General features: G+C 41.2%; 1 protein-coding gene across 4 annotated transcripts in view; it reads left to right on the top strand.

The window, feature by feature from the left end:
* LOC130162213 (PH and SEC7 domain-containing protein 1-like) overlaps positions 1 to 19,353 on the top strand; it is a 76,993-nt gene that overhangs the window by 23,193 nt on the left and 34,447 nt on the right. For 3 of the 4 annotated variants that reach the window (XM_056365824.1, XM_056365825.1, XM_056365826.1), the window contains exons 3-10: positions 1,427 to 1,544; positions 2,438 to 2,990; positions 3,301 to 3,768; positions 9,219 to 9,413; positions 10,416 to 10,496; positions 11,639 to 11,751; positions 12,683 to 12,741; positions 14,111 to 14,200. In XM_056365824.1, coding sequence (XP_056221799.1) covers positions 1,427 to 1,544; positions 2,438 to 2,990; positions 3,301 to 3,768; positions 9,219 to 9,413; positions 10,416 to 10,496; positions 11,639 to 11,751; positions 12,683 to 12,741; positions 14,111 to 14,200 — 1,677 coding nt within the window. Of the gene's footprint in view, positions 1 to 1,426; positions 1,545 to 2,437; positions 2,991 to 3,300; positions 3,769 to 6,341; positions 6,970 to 9,218; positions 9,414 to 10,415; positions 10,497 to 11,638; positions 11,752 to 12,682; positions 12,742 to 14,110; positions 14,201 to 19,353 lie in introns of those variants that run through there. The other variant, XM_056365827.1, reaches the window with a different exon arrangement.

Raw genomic sequence — 19,353 nt, 5'->3', positions numbered from 1 at the left:
TCCTTTATGGCCCAACCTATCCCAAGAATCATTGCCAATGATGAAAATAATATGGCAGCAAAAAAACACAGACAGAGAGCCTTTTAAATGTCAGTATTGGGTTTCAGCTTAGCTAAACAGCTAACGGTATAACTGTTGAAACCAAGGGCTTAAAACATCGAGTTTTTGTGAAAAAAGTTACATGCGGTCAAGGTTGCTGGGCGACAGGAGCTGCACTTTGCGACACAACGGTAAGGCCTAAGCCTAGTTTAGCTTAGCAGTTAGCATGGATCTGTCCAAAATTAAAAAATGTACCAGCTCATCTAAATCTTGGGCTGTATTACTTTAAAAACCAAAGTTTACACATCCACTGTACACTTTGGTTTGTGTAGAGACAAAAAAATAATGCCTTAGATGTGCTAGTAGGTGTATTTTTGATGTTTAGAGAGAGCCATGCTAGCTGTTTCCACTTGTTTGCAGTCTTTAAGCTAAGCTAACTAAGTGCTTGCTGGCTCTAGCTTCATACATATGCTTAATACTTCAAAGACAAGTGAGAGGTATCGATATTCCCATCAAATCAAATTAATATCAGACTCTCAGTTAATTCTATCAAAAAAACTTTTGCTTTTCTCCCTGAGAGTTTGATGAGAAAATGGACACCACTCTTATGTCCGACCACAAAGTGTGGGGATAATGCTAGGATATCGCTAGTTTAGAATAGCGTAAAGACTGGAAGCAGGGGAAAACTGTTAGCTTGGCACGTAACTCCCTGTGAAACCACAATATGTCACTTTTCTGTGTGTCTTTGTGTTGATTAAAGATGCATCATGTTAGCTTTTAAGGTGTTGGTAGATGTATTTTTAAATTTAACTCTGGAGAGAGCCAGACTAGCTGTTTGCACCTGTTTCCAGTCTTTATACTAAGCTAACTGAGCACCTGCTGGCTCTAGGGAATGGTGTCCATATTCTCATCAAGTCAAATTTGTATCAGACTCTCAGTCAATTCAAGCAATAAATATTTGAAGTTTTAGTTTTCCAGCCGAGAGTTTGATGAGAAATTGTACACCACTCTCACGTCTATGCATTAAGTATGGAGATGGAGCCAGGAGGTAGTTAGTTTAGATTAGCAAAAAGACTGAAAGCAGGGGGAAACAGTTAGCTTGACACATAGATGCATCATGTTAGCTAATAAGCTTTTAATGTGTTGTTATATATATATTTTTTTATTTAACTCTGGAGAGGACCAAGCTAGCTGTCTCTCCCTGCTCCCAGTCTTTATGTTAAGCTAAGTTTACTGCTTCATGGCTCAAGCGCCATACTTAACACACAGACATGAGCGTGGTAATGATCTCTCCTAACTCTGCAAGGAAGTGAAAAAATGTAAATGTCTGACTTTTGCTTCCATGCTGCACTGCAGAGCTAGCCTCTGTTTTTTCTCTGTCTTTCAGACGGATAGCGCCTGTGCGGTGCCTGTGCCCTCGCTCCATTGTCAGAGGATTGCACGTGCCAAGTGGGAGTTTTTGTTCGGGACCCCTGCTGAGGAGGCTGCTAGCAGGGGGGAGAAAAGTGAGAACATGACCACCTCAATTTTTTGTAGTTACTGCACATAAGCTTAGAAGAACATTGGCTTTATAATATACTGTCTAAAATTTACATGATTGTTGTTTGTCTGTAATGGTCAACAAATCCCATGAAAAACCCAAAATAAGTATAGTGTGTATCCAAAGCCTGATATATCTTATTCTTCTGTGCCATAGAGTTGCATGTTGACATGTGACATGTTCCCTCATCACCATGTGTGCACACATTGTAGTTTATTTTGCCTCAATTACACACACCATCCTGCTGCCCCAAATACTCATTAGAACGCCAAATGTGTATTAATCCCCTGCTGAAAATAGTCCCCAGCAAACGTACTATTTACTCCTGTTCAATTAATGTTTGCCAAAAGCTACAGTGACTAGCTGTTTTAGAATATTACTTTGCCTTTTTTGTTTGCCTTGTCACTTGTTTTTAAAGAATTGCATCTTGAAAGGACTTTGGGCTGACAGCTGCACAGACAGGTTAGAGAAAGTTTTCATAGATAGATTAACACATTGTTTGTTTTAGTATTTTCATGAGATTTGTTGACTTAGAAAAAGACAGAATATCACCAGCCTTATCCTTTAAATTAAGCAAAATTATATCTGAGGTTGTTTCTGATTTCACTATACAGTCCAACAGTTTATTATAAATGCAAGGAATTCAAAACATTATGATCATATTATCAAAATACAATAGATAAAAAAGGTTTCCAAGAAAGTCAGTACCAAAAAAAAGTATTAAGGTTCAATACCCAGCCCAGACTTTTACTTGTCATTTAAGATACTGGACCTCCTATTAGAGGAAGAAAATGATCTAAGTACAAGTCAAATCTAAGTCAAATTATTGAGTTTATATTTCATTTTCTTTATCTGCAGACTCTCTGGAAAACTCCACAGCTCCTCCCAGTGGTAACTCCAGTGAGTCTCCCACCCCGACTCCCCCTACCTCCCTGCCTCTGCTTTCTGCCAATCATGAGGTGCAGCATGTGGAGGTAGAGCTGGTGACCCCTCCCCCAACCATCATCGGGACATCACCCAAAACCGGGATAATTCGCCGGACGCTCAAGTATTCAGAAACCGACCTGGACGCTGTCCCGCTGCGCTGCTACCGCGAGACGGACATAGACGAGGTGCTGCTGGCTGAGCAGGACGACGCCGACTCTGCGTTTGGGAGTAACCGAAGCGTGCAGGGCACCTCAGGGACAGGCAGCAGCCCTCTGCGGGGTCTGGCTTATCGGAGGACAGATGGGGAGGGGGTAGAGGAGAGAAGAGGTGGAAGGGAGGAGGAAGAGGAGGAAGATGACGAGGAGGAAGACGAGGAAGAGGAAGAAATGGTGAGCTGGGCCAGTGTGCGGATGCAAGGAGACAACAGGAAGCAGCAGTATGCAGCTCAGGAGAAGCCGGAGGTGTTTGGACACCTTCTGAAGAGGTGAACAGAAGCAGTTGAAACACACACACTCAGTCATACACAAGCCTGTAAACACATACAAGTGCAACAACACTGTGGTGGAGGCCGACCTATATTTAGATCCAGAGTTTGGCTCTCACCCATAACCTATTTTTCAAGTAGATAGTAAACATGTTTGGTTGCATTTTTGCATAAATTAAACACAAATCAAAGATACACAACAACTCAGTGGTGTTGGAGGCTCCTTTTTCTAGATGTTACACATTTAGTCTTTTCTTTATAAACACAGCTGTCTTCTTTCAGTGTTACTAAAACCTCCCTCCCTGTCCAGGCCAATGGAAACGTTTTTTGACAACCACCACCCGGCCCTGAAATCCCCCATCTTGGTCTCTGGTCCTCGATGTGCTGCAGAGGACACCTTCAGCCGCCACTTTGAGAGCATCATGGAGTCTCACCGAGCCAAGGGGACGTCATACAACAGCCTGGACAGTGAGGAGCTGCTGACCTCGAGCACCCAAACAGTCCTGACCTTTGACCTGCCCACGCTAACCCCTGCCATCCACGGGCTGGTCTGCCATAGCGCCAGGCAGATCGTGCAGCTCAGCTTTGCCCCGCTGGCACACGACGAGAGACCTAGTCTGTCCGATTCTATCTTTACCATGACTGGGGACTCGGACGCCACCAGAGCCCCCTCCAGTGAGAGGCTGAGCAGCGGCTCAGATGACACGCCGCCCAGAGGACGAGAGTGTGCACAGCTGGGGAGCAGCTGGTACAGCAACCCGTCCTTCTCTTTACCAAGGTGAGTTAGCACGACAAGTAGTCACAGTAAATATCAATGTGTGTGAACAGCACTAAAACCTGCGTTCATTCTTTTTTTGGCAGCTTATAGCTAGAGCAACAAGATATAAACACAAAACTTTAGACATCCGTTATCATTAATTTGAAGTCGTGTTTCCTACCATCTGGCAAATCTGTTAAGGCCCAGAATTCACTCTCCTTTTAGCTCTGTTTTGGTCTCGACCGACTCCTGGGGGAAATATATCGCTTTTTAACTGCTAAATGTGCAATTTGTTCCCAACATTCTCCTTGTCTTTCATTTGGTGCTGGGGAGGTAGTGTAAAGATCTTCTGATGGAAAAGATGCTGAGAAAGCCTTTTTTTTTTTTGCACAATTAGATGATTGTATTTTGATGATTAGATACCAGTCCCCAATGCAAACAGGACGTGAAGCATGTAGCTGACAGCGTTGACAACTGAAACACAGGTGACCTAAACTGTGATGATTCATCAAGAATCTGGGTCATGTTTGTGGTTGAATATCATTTGTCATCATGTCTGTTATTTATTTATTTATTTATCTCCAGTCTGAAATAATCATACAGGAAGACTAGTTTTATGTCAACATGTTTCCTTAGAACAAACTGTTCACACAGCTGTTACAGAGGAAGCAGCTCCAAATGACAGTTCTGATTTTAATCCAGTATTAATGCAGTTTTTATTGCCCCCTGTCTGAGGTCATGATCTTGTTAATGGGCTGTTGTCAGTCTCCAGACGAACGAGTGTCTCTGTCTGTGTCATTCTCCTTGAACGGAGCAGTGCTGCAGTGCTATTCTGGAGTAGCTCAGAGTGAAGGTCGCTAGGAGGCTGCTTGTGGTCCAACTGCTGTCTGCCGTGTGTGTGTGTGTGTGTGTGTGTGTGTGTGTGTGTGTGTGTGTGTGTGTGTGTGTGTCCATCTGTGCATATTTCCTTGTCTCTTAAACGTTTGAGTGTGTACATGCACGTGCATCTGTGGGTGTTTTGCAGAAAATGTATATGTGAATGCTTTATTTGTGTGGGATTTTGTTGGTCTGTGTGTGTGTGTGTGTGTGTGTGTGTGTGTGTGTGTGTGTGTGTGTGTGTGTGTGTGTGTGTGTGTGTGTAAGGTGCAGGCATGTTAGACAGTGGCAGATGGCTGCTGCAGCAAAGTGGGTTCACCTTGACTGCTAGAGTCCCAAAGACTTCACTCTGACTCTCCTCAGTTGCAGTTGAGGAGGCTTTATTTCATTCCCAGAATCCTGTGTGTCTTGGTTGTATACAGTATATTACTTTATAGCAAAACAGCAGCTTTCCTAATCCATATTATATCCTCCTTATTGCAAGATACAGTGTATGGCAGACAGAGAGAGAGAGAGAGAGAGAGAGAGAGACAGAGAGAACTGTGGGACAACAGTCTGTCTGTGTCTGCTAACTCGTGAAAATGTCTGTCACAGTGCTTATGTGTGACGGTGAGGAAGACTCCGGGCTTCGTGAATGTCACCCCAACTTAGTGTGACAGCACTGCAGAGGTAGAGTGACTGCACTGGGTCACCTTGTTGCTTACACCACTAGATGGCAGAAGAGGACAACAATAATGCAGCCAAGTGCCCCCCCCCCAATAAGATTCAATCTAATGCAGGTGGTCAACTTTGAGCAGCAGGATCAGAGGTATGTCAGTGTGTGTGTGTGAGACAGTGTGTGTGTGTGTGTGTCAGAAAGGAATCCAGTCTCAACTATCAGCTGATTCATGTAGAAATATTCTCTGAAAGCTTAAAACCAAAGCCGCTTCATTTTCTTCTAATTTTTCTGTTTGTGTATAAACACAAACTCACACTTAAGCTTTTCTTTTCTCTCAACTTCCTGATAAAACTCTTTATACGAGAACCAAATCTCACTGAACTCGTGAGTGTAAATGTTTGCTCAGCACCGGTCTTATCGCACTTTCCTGAGCAGCCTTTCTAGTGGTGGAATCCAGGAGTGAGAGGAAAATATTTCTGAGGGCTTGTCCATACTTTGATAAAAGTTGGAATTTCACTCCCCTACCCCCTCCTCTTCTTGCTCCTCCTCCTCCTCCTCCTCCTCCTTCCCTCACATCACCCCTTTCAGATGGTCTGTACCATTGGACAGTGGCTCATTGTGCAGAGCTGCCCAGTGGACTGAGAGGGGGTTCGGTTTAAAGCAAGAGGCTGACTCTGGGAATTATCTCAGGACCTCTTGGCATTGTGCTGGCACTTAGACAATGCCACCAGGTGGCGGAGCCTGAACCGGAGTGCCGGCTTAATCTTATGATTATGAACACTCCTTCAGGCCCCAGTGAAGTGTATGCTCTAAACAGGCTCCACAGTGGCCTCAGACCCTGACAAAAGGCCACCTATTCTCCCCCTCAGGGCAGTTATAGTTGTTGAGGAAACAGTTTAGAGGCACACGCCCAGTGGATATTGAGTTTAAACCTGACTCCTCGTATCTTTGTTTTCTCTGAAGGTGTGCTAAAAGCTCATACCAGAAACAAGGTGGACTAGAATTTGTACAACACCCAAAGGATGGGCAAAGTGAGTGTAGTGAGTGTAATTGGAGACTCAGAGAGAGATAGAGAGGAATGAATGGAGGGTAGAAAGACAAGGGAGGGGGATTTTTTTTGGGAACAGACAAGCCAAGTTTCATGCCATGCTTCGAATCCAAGGTCAGCAGGGGACAGTTTGAGTTTACACAGTGGAACAGGGAGGGAGAAGAGAGAGGGAGGAGTGAAAAGAAAGAACAGAAACAACAGCAAACAGACGGGGAAAAAGATAGAGAAGGAGAGGCATTGCAGGACAAACAGCTCGTCCACTTTGGGGGAAGGAGGCTTGCTGTGAGGCTCAAATGACAACAAACACAGAGGGAGAGTGAGAAAGTAGAGAGGAGAGAAGAAAGGGGGGGGACACATGAATTCTCAGTCAGACTCAAAACCAAGCAGAGGAATGTCAAAGTCTGCCGGCCTCTCGGGAGCGACTACAGGTGCTGCTCTGCGCTAGCTCCCGCTCTCTGGACTCCAGAGGGATGCGTTCCGGTTACGAGGCCAGGAGGAGAGGAGGGGGCAGCCGGGCGAGCAGTCTGAGGCGAGGTGGCGGTCAGGGGACGCCAATGAGGACGCCATCTGTCTTCTGCTGTCATGGTTCCTCTGCAGTGGGAGAGGAGAGGTATTTGACAGTTAGGCGGTCTTGCCACAGGTAGGTGTCCACCCAGGAACCTGTTTCACCTGTCTGACATGGATCTAAGAGGATGTGAATATCTCGTTCGGGCAGAGGGAAAATTCAAATGATCTTCTTAGGTGTAAGGAGTATAGATGCAGAGTAGATCTCATTTGGGAAAACTAAGTGACTGCAACTGTACTGTACAGATATTCTGTGAGTCTGACCCCCTGATTAAGACTTCAACCCCCCCCCCCCCCCCCCCCCCCCCCCGATTGCATTGCACAAGCAAATTGAGACATTGTAGGTAAATGTAAGTAGCAGTAACTTTTTAACTTGTTTAAATTAATATTCTTTACTTTCTCAGCTTCAGAGTTTCTGAATTAGACTGTTTCTATGGATGGACGCTAATGTTAGCCAGTTTATTATTTCATGTTAATAGTCTTTAGTGATGCTGTGGTGGTTTAGTTAGTCTTTTACCTTTTCGATATTAGCCTTTTAAGAGGCACCCCCTTTGTTTTCAGTTAGGAATTCAGTAGTTTTATCTGGTTGGGTAATTGAACAATAGTAAAATACATGTGTACTGAAGGCTAAGTAATTGTATTAGCAATGGTGAAAAGGAATTAAGTACTTTTAAGTAGTGTATGCAGTTCAATTTTGAGGTATTTGTACTTTACGAATATTTCTGTTTTACTCTACTTTATACTTCCACTCCTACATTTCAGAGGGAAATGTTGCTCTTTCCACTCCACTTCATTTGTTTGACAACTTTAGTTGGAAAAGCAGGATACTGTAATGACTGTAACACCTGAAGCATGTGCCTGCACTGTACTGTGTTCCCTGATTGTCATTTTATAATTTGCACTCTGGTGCAGACATTCATGTTCCCCAGAGGGTAATCCTCTATATAACAATAATAATAATGAATATGTTTGCCAGATTAAAAAGCTATTATAAGAAAGCCTCACAATGAAAGTGAGTTTTCCAAGTGCAGCTTAAAACAAGTCTGATCCCATTGACCTTTGAACCTTTGTAGCTTTTCTTGGCAGTCAGCTTGTGTTATTAATTACTGTTTGCTCCTGTGTGATTTTTCCTGACTCATATGCAGTATAAGGATGTGTAATTGTGGGAAGCAAAGCTCTGGGACTGTGGGTTTTCTTGGCTTGTTCCTCATGCTGCGAAATCCAAATGAGAGCTTGGCTTGTTGAGGAAGTGTTGCAGTTTCTTGCCTTTCGGAGCAGAAACTCTCAGCTGTCGGACTCTCATTGTTTCCTCTGTCGGGCTGGCGCGACTCGAATGGTCACACGGCTCTCGACGGCGGCGGGAAATGTCAGCATCACGTCGAATTCTAAGTGAATGAACTCAGAGACCTCGTTTCTGTCTTAATCCATATTCTAGCAGAAGGCAGAAAAGTAGTTCTCTTTTAGCTCAGCGTGACATAACATGCTTAAATTATAATCACAGAATAATTCAGATGTAATAAGTTTGGCACTTTTGAACCGGTTAATGCTTGGAAGGGGCTTAATTAGGGAGTGATAACCAGAAATCCAGGAAGCTGGAAGAAAACAGATTTTGAATGCAGTTATTAAAGTGTATAATCATGCCAAATGTTGCACTTAAAGATGAAATGATCTGCATATGTTCTGTTATACCTGCGGCTAAATTCATGTGAACATATAGGCTTTGTTTACTCCTGCATATTCGCACTCATTCATTATTGTTCTCTCCACTTTTATTATAATCTCCCACTGCGTTTCATCTCTTCATCAATATCTCTTTTAATCCTCTTTTATCTCTGCCCATTCATCATGCATGGTTTCTAATCTTATTTAATTTGACAGATATTTATGTTTCTGCTCAGCGACTCTCTCTTCCTCAGCCTGTTCTCATGTCCCCCCCTATGTATTTTACTATTCTTGTCATAAAACATAAGTACAGCTGGAAACTGATCAGTGCTGCATAAATCAGATATTAGTATTAAAGGTCCCATATTGTGTGAAGTTAGATTTCTATGTCTTTTCTGATTATTACACAGGTCTAGGTGCTAAACTAATACTGTGAAAGTATCAAAGTCAGTGCAGGGGAGGTCACTGACTTCTATTGTAGCTGTGTGGCCCACCACTTCCTCTCTTGCTTTATCAATTTACCAATCTATTGTCCTCCTCATTCCCTCTTTGTCCCACATTCCACTCCTGAATTTCTGTGACATTATGTTCTTCATTTTTCCTCCCCCTCCTTCTCCATCCATCTCTCTGAGTCTGATTTTAACCACTTGTTGTTTCTCTTAGCAGGGAGAAGGCCCGGCTGGCGACAGATTCGGAGCTGGACCAGGACCTCAGTGACAGGCTGGGTCTGGGCAGCAGCGACACCCTCACCAACGGCAGCCACCGTGCCGACATGGCGGCCGCCAAACGCCTTGCCAAACGTCTCTTCAACTTGGACGGCTTCAGGAAGTCTGACGTCGCGCGCCACCTCAGCAAGAAGTGAGCTACTAGAGAATAAAGATTTAAGTGTCTGAAAATTTTCTCAGGGTTTTGTTTGTTGGGCAGTGCTCAATGGCACATATGTAATATTACTATTCTGTTGCTTTATTCTAATCGTTACCATCCGAAACACCCTAGCAACCAGGTACAGGGTGTCTGGATTGTCCCCAAGTTGAATTTGTGTGCTTACATTTATGTCACACTTTTGTCAGTATTTCTCAGTTTTATAAAACAATAATATATTATTTAAACCTGTACATTAAAAGTCAATATACTAATTCATGTACCTTTACTTGTAGTATCACAAATACCCCCAGGTATGAAATTATTAATAGTAAGACCAGTAGTGCTTCTGCTGCTGTTACAGCAGCAACAATAACAGTAAGAGGTGATATAGGCCTCCTCAAACCAACATGTTAAGTACTAAAAAAACTGTAGTCTAATTTGCATGTTATTGAAAAAAGTTCCTTTCTGCTGCATCTTGTCTTTATGTAATGAATGCTAATCAATGAGGGCCAGTGCACATGCAGCTTCCTGTGCCTTTACTGTACGTCTCTTTAAATTCTGCCTACAAAGTGCTGTGTTCTGGTAGATCTGCAGTCTTCCAGCGCCACGCTGCTCCATCAGCCCATCAGTCTGTCAGCCGCTTGCTCGTGCTGATGAGAAAGAATTTGGGATTAAAGGGTTTCCTCCTCTTCTGACAGATGCACCCTGGGAATCTCTCTCTTTTTTTTTTCCTTTTTTTTTTTTCTTCTGGCCTCCGGTCTGCATCACGAGCTGACTGTGCCAGTGCACACTCAGTGACTGACAGCACAAACTGAGGCCATTCACTGAACTGAGAAAGCTGCCATTTGAACGTTTGATTGACAATTTGTGCTTTTATGGTTGCTGGAATTTTTTTTAATTCTGTGTCTTCTCCCTATGTTCTTTGTCTATTATTCATATATTCCTCCTTATATGTTATTTATAGCATATATATTTTTTTTTTCTGTGTGTCTACAGTAATGACTTCAGCCGTATGGTCGCAGAGGAGTATCTGAGTTTCTTCAACTTTACAGGCCTCGCTCTTGACCAGGCATTGCGGTGAGAACTCATAGTACAATACATTAAATATAGATAGTTATGTAACTGGTCATTTTAAAATACCTATAATTACGATACACACACATATTCAATATATTTCTTATGTGAGGTGAAGACAAGACAGTTAAATATTCCCTGCCAGCTTGTTTATCACACAGTATAATGTTAAATAACTGCAAAATGTCAAATGTGTGTGAGTCAAACAACCAGGTTTTGTTTGAAAGTTGTTGCATTTTTCAAAAAACAATATACTTTTATGATTAAAGAATAAATGTTTACGTTTTTAAATTGTGTCTCTGGTTGAACTTTTAGTATATTTTTGTCACCTGACATGATTTTTCACACAGAATTATTGTGTCTGTGTTATGGTTGCTATGGTTGCCTCAATCAGATGAAAAGCTGCACTTTTGATGTCTTAATACTCTCTTTATTAGTATGTGGTGAAAGCTCTCCACTGGGAAACGCTTCCCCCTGGAGGGTAACTTTGGTCCTGCAATCAGAGTGACAGTTTGCACAGTATCTAAGTAACCGTATACACTCAGACATTACTCACACTGAGCTTGCATCCTACATCCTATACACGTTTTACTCACCTTCAGATTTATACATTTAAACTCAGTGGAGTTTAAATGGGTTCATTTGCTGAGGAACAACATCTGCCATGAGTTTTAAGATCTGCTTTTTCCTCAATAGAAGGAAAAGTAAAAGTATCCATTATGTAGACTCCTGTCACATTGTTATATATAATATATAACATATAGTATAATATTTTATATTTTGTTGGGTAGTTGTACAATTGTACAAATTCATCATACTATATAAACACTTAAAAATAGTAGAAGTACCTCAAACTGTACTTAAGTACAGGGCTTATAATATTTTTACCTAGTTGCTTTCCATTTCTTGCAAATAATTAAACTGATTACATAAAATGATCATTTTATTCATCATAATTTTATTCATCACATAAAGTAATTACATATTAAAATTGTATTTAAATTCCTGAATAGTTCTGAATGCTTATGTTTTATATGACATTTTTCTAGTTGACTATAATGTTATGATTTTAACCAGGTCATCTTTAATCTGTAATAGATAAGCATGTGGTCTGGATCTGGCTGTCCTTGTGTTTGTGGCTGCAGGACCTTCCTCAGGCAGTTTGCCCTGATGGGGGAGACTCAGGAGAGGGAGAGGGTGCTGTCACACTTTTCTAGGCGTTACCTGGACTGCAACCCCAAAGTCATGCCATCAGAGGGTGAGTACTGCAGGGAAGTGCTCTCACTACCCGCAGTGAAAAAATAACAAAATCTTGCCCTGAATATTTAATATGTCTGGCCATCCTTAAGTACTGAGCCTGGATTCCAATGTTGGAAGAGGAATTGGTGTTTGAAGACAGCGTGCATCATAAATAATGTACTATACATTAGTGGACATTACTCAAGGACAGTGACTTATACACATGAAACATTAAACAATGCACATTAAATTGAAATATGCATTGAGTTGTAGTTTCAAGGCAGTGATTGAAGAAGTATTTAGATCTTTTACTTAACTAAAAGTATCAATACCACAGTGGAGAAATACTCTGTTAAAAGTAAAAGCCAGGCATTCAAAAATGTATTTATTTATTTAATTTAGTAATTCATTTTAATAATAATTAATCATATACAACAATAATAGGTACAAAATTCTAAGCTTCAGAACGTACTTAAAGTACCAAAAGTACAAGTACTAATTTTGCAGAAAGGATCATTTAAGAATAATATAAATTATATTATTGATTTATAATTAGGCATAATGTATTATGGTGCAACACCTTTATTTAATAACCTATAAATAACCTGACATAGTAACGTTTAATTAACCTATAATAATACATCACCATCATTTATTTGTTGATTATATTTTGTATTATTAATCTGAATCTTTACTGATACCATAGTTACTAAAGTTATAAAACAAATTCTATCAGGCTGGATATTCCTAGTCCTCATGGTCAACAGTTTTCGAGGGTTACACAATGTGCAGCACCTTGAAACGCTAAAGTTAATCATTTTGAATCATTTACAGTTATTTTATTCGTTTTAGCTCGGTGTAAGTAATAAAGTGGCTAATGTGAGGAAGCTAACAACAAAACTAGTTTTATATTTAAGTGAGGAAGCTAACACACTGTTTTCATCCTTTAGATGCAGTTCACACTCTCACCTGTGCCCTAATGCTGCTGAACACTGATCTACATGGCCAGGTGAGTGGTGTGTGTGTTCATGTGTGTGAATGTGTACATCTGTGTGTAAAGGAGAATCTACTTTATAGTAAAGTATTAAAAGGGCCTTTGAGGAGAATGCAGTTCTTAAAAAACTCTGGAGTTTAGAAAGTATAAGACTCAGCCCGATCACCAGCTGATCTGGGTCTGCAGGTCCGTCTGCTGAGCTTCTTTCACCATCATTAATCTGTTACTGTTATAGTCAGAGCCTCCTTTTGCAAATCTGGGCCATTGGGAGCTCATCTCAGTGATAGTGTAGCTCTGTGGATGAATGATTAATTCAAGTGACTATAGAGGTGACTGGACAGAGGATCAGCTTTTTTTGGGGGGGTAAAGCAAATCAGGAAAATTTCAACTGATTTAAGTTTGACTTTTGTTGTAACTGCGATCGTCTCAATGAGAGAAGATGCTGAGTGATACAAGCTGCGGCATTTTAAACAGGATTAAGGTCGATTATCTTTTTATTAATCTGTTAATTATTTAAAAAATGACAGAAAATTGTGAAGAGTGCCAATCATAATGTCCCTGAGCCCCTTCAAACTGCTTGATTTATCCAGCCAACAAAGGAAAGAAGCAAATCCTCATATTTGAGGAGCTGGAAGGTGCTAATGTTGAGCATTTTTTTCATAAATGTAATGAATGATTACTTAATTATCAAATTTTCAGCATTGTAATTGATTAATTAGGTATAATTTGAAATTTGGCAACTGTAGTGTCAATGTAATCCCTGAAATTCAGAATCGATATCAAACATTATCGTATACCTCACTTTGACAACTTATTGTTTTTAAAATATTGTGTTTAAATGTCTAAACACAATTAACAGTACAAGAATTTTGTTTGAATAAAATTGATATAAAATTTAGATTTCTGTTATTTGTCTGAGTTACACTGTCTGATCAAAGAATAAGTAAACAGGATTATAAATATGACCATGCAACGAGCACTCTGATAGTTTATTTAAATATTTAGCTGTTCCGTCCCACCGCAATCATTTTATATTAACCATCATCATCTTTGTTGTTTTTGTTTATTTGACCTCCGAACTGCTTCTGTTTAAATCTCTCCAGTCAGTGTTCACATTTGAGACCATGACTGGGCTTAACTGACTGCTCTTTTAATTCATCATTCACTTCATTTTCTCTCTTAATAAATATAAATAAATAAATAATTCTCTCTTCATAGGCAGGCTGTAAGACCTTTTCATAGAGAAAAGTGAAAGCTTTTAAATTAAAAATGAAAATGGGATAAAAAGTTAATTGAAATAGACCACATGAAGGGGGCAGGTTGTGTATGAGGAATGTGTTAGCATGAAATAAAAGTGCATTTCTAATTATTTCTGTGTTTCCAGAACATTGGCAAGAGGATGTCGTGCACACAGTTCATTGGCAACCTGGAGGGACTGAACAACGGCCAAGATTTTCCCAAGGATCTGCTTAAAGTAAGCTACTGTCAAGTCTAAAATAGCACACACACGCACACACACACACACACACACACACACACACACACACACACACACACATGCACATGTACATGCACATGCTGTCATACACAGACTCACATCCCAAATGAGAGCAAGCAGACTGTGTGTGCCAGCATTGTATTGTCCCTCAGATCTGTGCGACTGAGCCTGGCTGTCTGGCCTGCGCTCACTGCCAGCTGGCGTTCGCCTCCTCTCCAGAGGCCTCCGATCAGAGGCCTGCCCGGGCCCGCCACTTCCTGCTGCACTCCGGCTGCAGCGCGGGCTGGAAGACTAATTGTTATGTGATCTGGAGACGAGGAGAATGAGACTCGGAGATCCTCGGGGTATCTGTGTGTGACTTCGACAGCATTAGATTAGGGCTATTAGCTTAACCCAGTTGAGTTTGGTCGCAATAGATCGCGAACCATCAGACGGCGGGTTCAGACAGAGGCCTCGGGCCCCATGATGTGGTGAAATAACCCAATCAGTGCAGGTTGCCTGTCCATTGGTGCGCCTAATGATGATGCTGTTGATTAGTTTTGTCTGCAGAGTGGTCCGTCAACATGCCACAGGGCCCGCGGAGAGCAAGTCAACAAGTTGTAATGGGGTATTTATAATGCATGAGGGAGAGAGGGGGAGAGCGGGAGGGAGGCCACGTCCTTCTCCTGAAATGACAGGAATGAATTCTGAAATGAAAAGCTGCGCCTGTTATTAAGGGCAGATAGTATCCACACTGCAGCCGTGTGACCGCAAGCAAAGCAACGCCCAGAGAAAGAGTCTCACAGACGTGCATTAGCTGCTTTGTTAATGCTCGTAGAGATTCAGGAACAGTCGTTTTAATCATGCTCTCCACTTTCACTCTTTTATTCTCTCTCAGTGAGACTCACTTCTTTCTTACCCTTGAGCCACACTCTCCTTTCTCTCCTTTCTCTCATTCCTTTGCTCTCTGAATCTCTAAATGCTCTGCCTGCCCACTCTCATTTGCTCCTTATCTGGTCTGTGTTTAGCTCCGGTGCAGCTTAATCTCTGTCTCTAGACTGTGTCTCGCTGCCACCTTTATCTATGCTCTTTCACCTCCACCCAGATCTGCTCTCTCTTCTTCTTGCTTCCTGATCTGCTGTCTCTGTTCTTGTCCTCTCCTTTGCCTTCTTCTTCTCCTTTCGAGCAAAGTCCTTCCTAAGGTCTTACTATTGGTCACTTTAATCATTCTTCCTTTCCATATTGTCCATTCCCAGTACGACTACAATATAAGAGGTGGATACAAAATCCAAAGTCCTCGTCCTGTGCAAAATTGCATTATAAAATCCGGCAGAAGAATATGAGTTATGAGTAATATGAGAGTTTAGCTGGGTATCCTTTCCCTCCTTCCTTCAAACACAAACAGGAAATTCTGTCTAAAAAAAAAGTGAACCTATCCTTAAAAGAATGTCCTAGATAGTAAAGATCTTAGTAATGAAAACATCTGTAGCACCAGGAGCTGGAACCTAACCCGGGTTATTGTTGACATTCTTTGTCACAGTTTGAAAGTTGAGCCAAGACACTGTAGATCTGAAAGAGGAAATACACATCAAAGCCCGTTTAAAGGTCTGAAGAAGTTAAATAAAGGCTTTTGTGTCTACAAAGGAAATGTCAGCGTCGGTTGAGTCTGAAGACTTTGAGTTTGAAAATGAAAAAAAGATCTGGGGGTGTGATGAAGAGACAGACAGTGAACGATCACTCAATATTATTACACAATATTCAAATGACACTCCTGTACAGCAGCTGTTAGTGCAGGGCTTTAGTTGGTACTTGCTGTAGTTGGTGTGATGTTCTTTGAAGAAATGTGGCGTTTGTATGTTTGTGTTTTGTTTGTTTCTATTTTGCTTCATTAGTGTTCATTGATTAAGGAATCTGGAATCTCCACTAATGACAGAGAAGCATTAGCAGAAGAAGACTGACAGCTGTCGTCTTGAGTTGTCCCACGATCGTTGTAAACATGGGAATTTAACCATCGTCTCCTTACCTTACACGTGACATGAACGCGGCACAGTTGTCGGCGGCTGAGTTGCATTCTGGGTAATGTAGGCCTCAGGTTTTGAGGATGAAGAATGCATGGAATAAAAAGAGGATATCTCTATTTCTGCTGCCTCAGCTGTTCTATGTTATAGGAGATGCTATACTAAATTAGCGACCGACAGCGATCACTGCAGGTTGATGCAGGTGAGCTCCTCAGGGTGACACACTGTCCTACTTCCCAGCTTCAAGTCGTCACATAAACAGCAATTTTATCACATCCGCTCCCTGGATGTGGCCCATTTCACACTATAACATAGTTATTAAACAGTGTTTCAAACATTTGTCAGGTCAGTTATGTCAGTATGTGGTCACATATTAAGATAGCTTTGTGTAAATATTGAACAACTAACCTCTACAAAAGAGCTACTATTTATCTTGCAACCCTTTCCTTTCCTTTCCTTTCCTTTCCTTTGTTTTTTCCTCTACTCCCTGTTTCTCTGTTATCCCCACCCCCCAATCCTCCTTATATCTCTCATTTCCTCCCCTCATTTTCTTGTTTTGGCATTTCCCCCTTTGTGACCCTGTCTCATCTTCAACAACATCACACGTACTGTATATTTCACACACTATCCCAGTCTCTGGGCTTGTTTCCTTTGTCATTATTTAACCATAGCATCATAGTGACCAGTGAGCTTCTATTACATCTTTTCTTTCATTTTTCTACCATCCCTCTCTCCTTCTGTCTGTCTTTCCTTCCTTATCTCTGGGTTTAAAGTTGTTTATTTCCATCTGAGTACAGCAAATGTTCCTCTCAGGCATTTTCCTCACTTCCTCTTACTTTATCATGTAATTAAATGAATTACACAACTTTTGTTTTTTTTTACAAAATCAATACGAATCGTTAACTAATTATAATGTTTTTCAAGGTATTTTCATTTTTTGTATAAGAAATTATTTAATGACATTTAATGATGCATTTCAGGCAGTCACTGAGATTTGACTTATACATTATAGTGTGATTATTTAAGCCATATTTTGAAGCTTTACTCTGAGGGACAGGAAACAGTGGAGCGGTGCTGAACTGCTGAGCCCTGTAGCTAAAACAGAAATCAGCTGCCTGGTGGACTGGAAAATAATGAGAGGGGCTTTTCATCCCCATGACACAGTCTCTCTCAGCGTCTCTCCCTCAGGTAGACTACCCTCCCTCTTTTCATCGTTCAATCATCAGTTCCTTTTTTCTATATTTTCTTTTCTTTGTCTTGTTTTCTAGCTTTTCTTTTTTTTTTTTGCCTCGTGTATCTTCATCAATAATTCTCTCAATTGTCACAGATTCTCCTCGTGTCTCAATTATTCCCTCTCAACTCTCCTCTCTCTCTCTCCCCGCTCACCAGTTCAGCCTCTTGATTAAACTCTGTGATATGTTTCCCATTACCACCACAATAGAGGAGCAGAAAGGAGCAATCTCCTGAACTGAGAGTGCGAGTCTCTCTCACACACTGTCGAACACACCGCAGTAATACCTGCAAAGACCTTACCTTTTTATAATGGCAGGAAAGTGGAGAAGTTAAAGGTGTAGAAAAGGTGCTTGAAATCAGTGTGACAGCGACATTTTATAATAAACGCCACACACTTAAATGAATTTAAATTTCCATCCACTACAGTTTTCACTATGTGAATATTAAGAGTTGGTGCATTGAGAGAATCAGTTAGTGCCGATTCTCCAATCAGCTGCAGAAGAAGAGGTCAGAGTTAAAGCAGCTATTTATATGTTTTGCTATTGCTACGTAGCTAATGTTAGCAATAGCTGCTGTTGCTAAATCTGCTGTTTGCTGCTGGGTGAACAGTGGGGTTTTTAGAGACCTGCTGCAGCCAAAAACAACGCTGGACTAAAACAGTGAAGCTCTTACAAATATGTTGTAGACTTTCAGTGTAAAGGTAAAATGTAGTGGATGGGAGGTTTGAGCAACATGTCTGTCTAGCCTGAAGTTCTTTTTGCTTTTGCTTCGTCTTTGTTGTGTTTTTTTTTGCTTAATTTTGCTTTTGTTTGTTTGTTTTGTTGCCCAGAGCAGAGCATTCATTCATGCATTAGTTTCAGCCCATATGTTCAGGTGACTTGATAGAAAGTTTATTGCAGCAAAGTTTTACAGTAATTTAACAGACATGACAGGAAATTAAATGTTCTTAGAAGATGAACACTGAAACTGATTATGGTTGCACACACGTGGCTGTGTCCCACCAGGATCAGGATGGATGCAGGTTACACAGAGTGTACATGCAGCACAGCACTCGTCCATTCAAGTGCTGAGGCTTGTTTGTCTCCATCAGTGTGTTCTCGTTCCAGGATTCATAATGAGGCCATAAACTATCATAATGTACTCCTGAGGATATTTCCTCCCACAGTTACCCACTCCAGACCATCAGTCAGCAAAGATGTGACAGGCTGACAGGCTGCTCAGCTCCAGCACACAAACCAGTCAACAACTGGTTTATTATGAGATGGATCTAATGTCCCAGGTGTTCGTCATTGTTTCTATTAGTAATAAAAGCACTGTAGTTAGTTACTCGAAATCTGGTAACACCAGAAAAAAAGAAAAGTGTTCTGCAGGAGAAATGTACCAGGTCTCCCTAATCCCCTAGCTCCATTATGTAAACCATGTTTCCCTATTTAAACCAGGTTTACTGGAGACAGTTGTCTGTAACCTTTAGTGCATGTAAACACACTGATTTAGGTTGTAAACAAACCTCCTGGCAGGCCAGACTTATTTAGAAGAGAAAATAAAGGTGAACTTCAGTGTCACTTTGACGTACTGTACTTGCCGCACCTGTGGACGCACTTTTCCTGTGCAATTAGCGATTATTAGCAACATTTCCAGTCTGCTCACCTTCAGCTTTACCTCTAAATAAAGTGTTTTAGATTTGGGCTGCAACACAAATGATTATTTTATTATAGATTAATCTGGAGATTATTTCACAAGGAATCTATTAATTTGCCGATAACATTTATTGAATGATCAGTTATTCGAGTAATCATTACTGATTGGACTGTTGGACTTGGACTCTGGCAGAGATTCAGACTGACTGAAGAAGATCTTGATGAAGATAGATGCCACTCACTCATATGAAGCTATACAGAT

This window comes from Seriola aureovittata, chromosome 21, assembly GCF_021018895.1.
Source record: "Seriola aureovittata isolate HTS-2021-v1 ecotype China chromosome 21, ASM2101889v1, whole genome shotgun sequence".
Taxonomy (NCBI): Eukaryota; Metazoa; Chordata; class Actinopteri; order Carangiformes; family Carangidae; genus Seriola; species Seriola aureovittata.
Note: the sequence above shows the minus strand (reverse complement) of the source record. Positions and strands in the feature narration are given on the sequence as shown.